At 50.9% G+C, this 2,580-nt stretch overlaps 1 protein-coding gene across 1 annotated transcript in view; it reads left to right on the forward strand.

The window, feature by feature from the left end:
• The first annotated feature begins 2,034 nt into the window (after window positions 1-2,034).
• LOC102371261 (cytochrome P450 2J2-like) overlaps window positions 2,035-2,580 on the forward strand; it is a 9,137-nt gene continuing 8,591 nt past the window's right edge. The window contains 1 exon segment of the mRNA XM_025193145.1: window positions 2,035-2,384. Coding sequence (XP_025048930.1) covers window positions 2,252-2,384 — 133 coding nt within the window. The 5' untranslated portion in view covers window positions 2,035-2,251.

The following is a 2,580-nucleotide window of genomic DNA, read 5'->3' on the forward strand; positions in this document are numbered from 1 at the left end:
CCAGGGAGGTGGGTGCCACCAGCATCCCCTCCTCCCTCCCAGCTGTGCCAGGGCCGAACTCGCTTCACTGCCGCCCGCAGAAGTTGGAGTCACTGCGCTGGAGCCTGGTTGGCATGGGGGCAGCTGGTAGCCCCCTCCTGCGGGGCTGGAGGGAGCAGGGGGCTGTGGGTCAGGAATGAGGGGCACCAGCATGGCCGGGGGGTGGGAGTGAGGGGCACCAGCAGGGGCAGAGGTCCATGGGTCGGGAGTGATGGGCACCAGCATGGCCTGGTGCGGGGGGGTGAGGGACTGTGGTTTGTGATGGGGGACTTCAGTTTGGGAGTGAGGGGCACTGGCAGGACCAGGAGGCTGTAGGTGGGGAGTGAGGTGTACCCCCCCGACAGGTGTCCTCTTTCTTGGAACTGGAAATATGGCAACCCTCTTCAAAAGTAATAGCCAACAGGGTGTGATGAGCAAAAGCCTTGAGGCGGCAGCCGAAGAATGCCCCGCACGGCTCTTGAGGGTAACTGGCTAGTTAGCTCCGGGCTACTCTGGGTTGTGCCAGCTGCTGACAGTCCCTGTGAGCCACCCACCGTGGCAACCTGCAATTGTTATAGTGTAGGAAACCCGGGTCACATGCTTCTCACCTGGGCTGGGTGTGGGGGCATCCCCCTGAGGATCCCGTCCCCAGTGGAAGTGCTCAAGAAACAGGGTGCACCAAGGCTGTCTGCCTGAGACGGGGAATGCTCCCAAGCAAACTTGGCATTACAGGTGAATCGAGACCTGCATGTTACGGATGGCAGTGTGTCAGGACAAATGGGGACTAAGGGAACTATAGCTTGGTCGGGGTTTGTCAGACATGCAGGTAGGGTGACCACATGTCCCATTTTTTCTGGGGCAGGCCCATGTTAAATAGCCAGCTGGGCATCCTGACAGTTTGCTCAAATGCATGTTTTAGTCCAATTTTCAGCTGGACACCAGGACACATGTTTAAAATGGAACAGCCCTCAGGAAAATGGGACTGTCTCTCTCCAGTTTTGGTCTCTGGCCCTCTGCACCATCCTCCCCTCCACCAAGTCATGCTGTCTGGTGTGCTGAGACCAGAACTGGGAGGCAATTAAACATGCCAGACAGCAAGGGTAATGGGGTTGGGGGCACGGTGCCCCATTTTGAGGCCAGGAAAATATGATCATCCTGCCTCCTGGGGCCTTGATAAGTATGCAGTCATATCAGGAAGAGGAAGGCCTACAAAGACTTGACGGGTGAGATGTTGCTCATAAAGAGGTACCACGCATAGAAAGACTCAAGATTTGAAAGGTTCCGGGTTGGGATTGAGCTGCTCAGCAGGATTAGAAGGACTCATGATGGATTAGGAGAAATGAGACGGGTAAGATCTCCAAAGGATTTTCAAGAGTTCATTGCAGAAGAGCTTGGAATGATTTAATTACAAGGCTTTTAAACCAGCCTAGGAGGTATGAGCTGGCACGAACTTGCACGGAAGTTGTGCGAGGGCTAGAAAGGCCTGTAGGACAAGCAGTGACGATGAGTCAGGAACCCACGAGGACTGAAGGTGACCCAGAAGGTCCAGAGGAGCTTAGAAATTATTCTGTGATATTCGGCCCCTTTGCCCTTCTTTTTTCCCCAAGGGACACAGAGGAACCCAGTAATTCCATTTATTTTCACAGCTTCCAGTCAGGGCCAGCCAGGGGGGAGCAGCACAGTTGGTAATAAGCAGCATATGAACCAGAGAGCACCAGTGCCTCTGACAGGACAGGAGCACACTGTTTCAACCAGAATATTTGATTTCTTCACCAGGGGAGGCAGGTCCCAGGTCCCAGGCAGGAAGGATTTGGTTTGACTCTTTGGGCTGTTGTATTTTGAGATCATTTAGGCAAAGACATAAGGTGGTCCTAGTGATTTAACAGCTTTCTCCTACTGTTACCTCATTCCCTTTTTTTTGTTTGCTGCAAACACCTGTAATGTTTTGTTGTAAGCTCACAGGGCCAAGAAAGGAGGGCTTGAACAGCATGGTCCTCCAGCGCCATTGTAATACAACTTATTAATCATAATTTTTGGGGGGAAAGTAAAGCATTGTATTCTAAATCTCCCAACCATGCAGTTGGTCAAATAAAAAATATCCCCAACAAAAATCCTGGCTGCTCACATATCTTAGGTCCCTAACTCTCATTAACAAGCAAGTTTAACTGTGAACAAAACCACTCAATCTTTTCTTTTTTTCCAGTATGCTGAAAAATATGGTGACGTTTTTAGCATGCAGCTTGGTAGTGAGCACTTTGTGATTGTAAATGGACTCCAGCTTGTGAAGGAAATACTTGTTTATCAGGGTGAAAACTGTATGGATCGTCCACCGACCCCGATTTTTGAGGACGTCTTTGGTGGCTTCGGTGAGTTTTTCTTTCTAGGACAAGCATTTCTCTTGTAATGTCTTAATAATGAATGCACCGATCCTGCAAACACCTGCACGTGGGTTTCACACGAATCCCCTGAAATCAGTGACGGCATAGTGACTGTCATGGACTCCCCAAAGGGGCTCTTGTTTGGGATCCCCAATCTTAATACAGGTCTTCTCTGAGTGCCCAT

Source organism: Alligator sinensis, unplaced genomic scaffold (assembly GCF_000455745.1).
Source record: "Alligator sinensis unplaced genomic scaffold, ASM45574v1 scaffold1559_1, whole genome shotgun sequence".
Taxonomy (NCBI): Eukaryota; Metazoa; Chordata; order Crocodylia; family Alligatoridae; genus Alligator; species Alligator sinensis.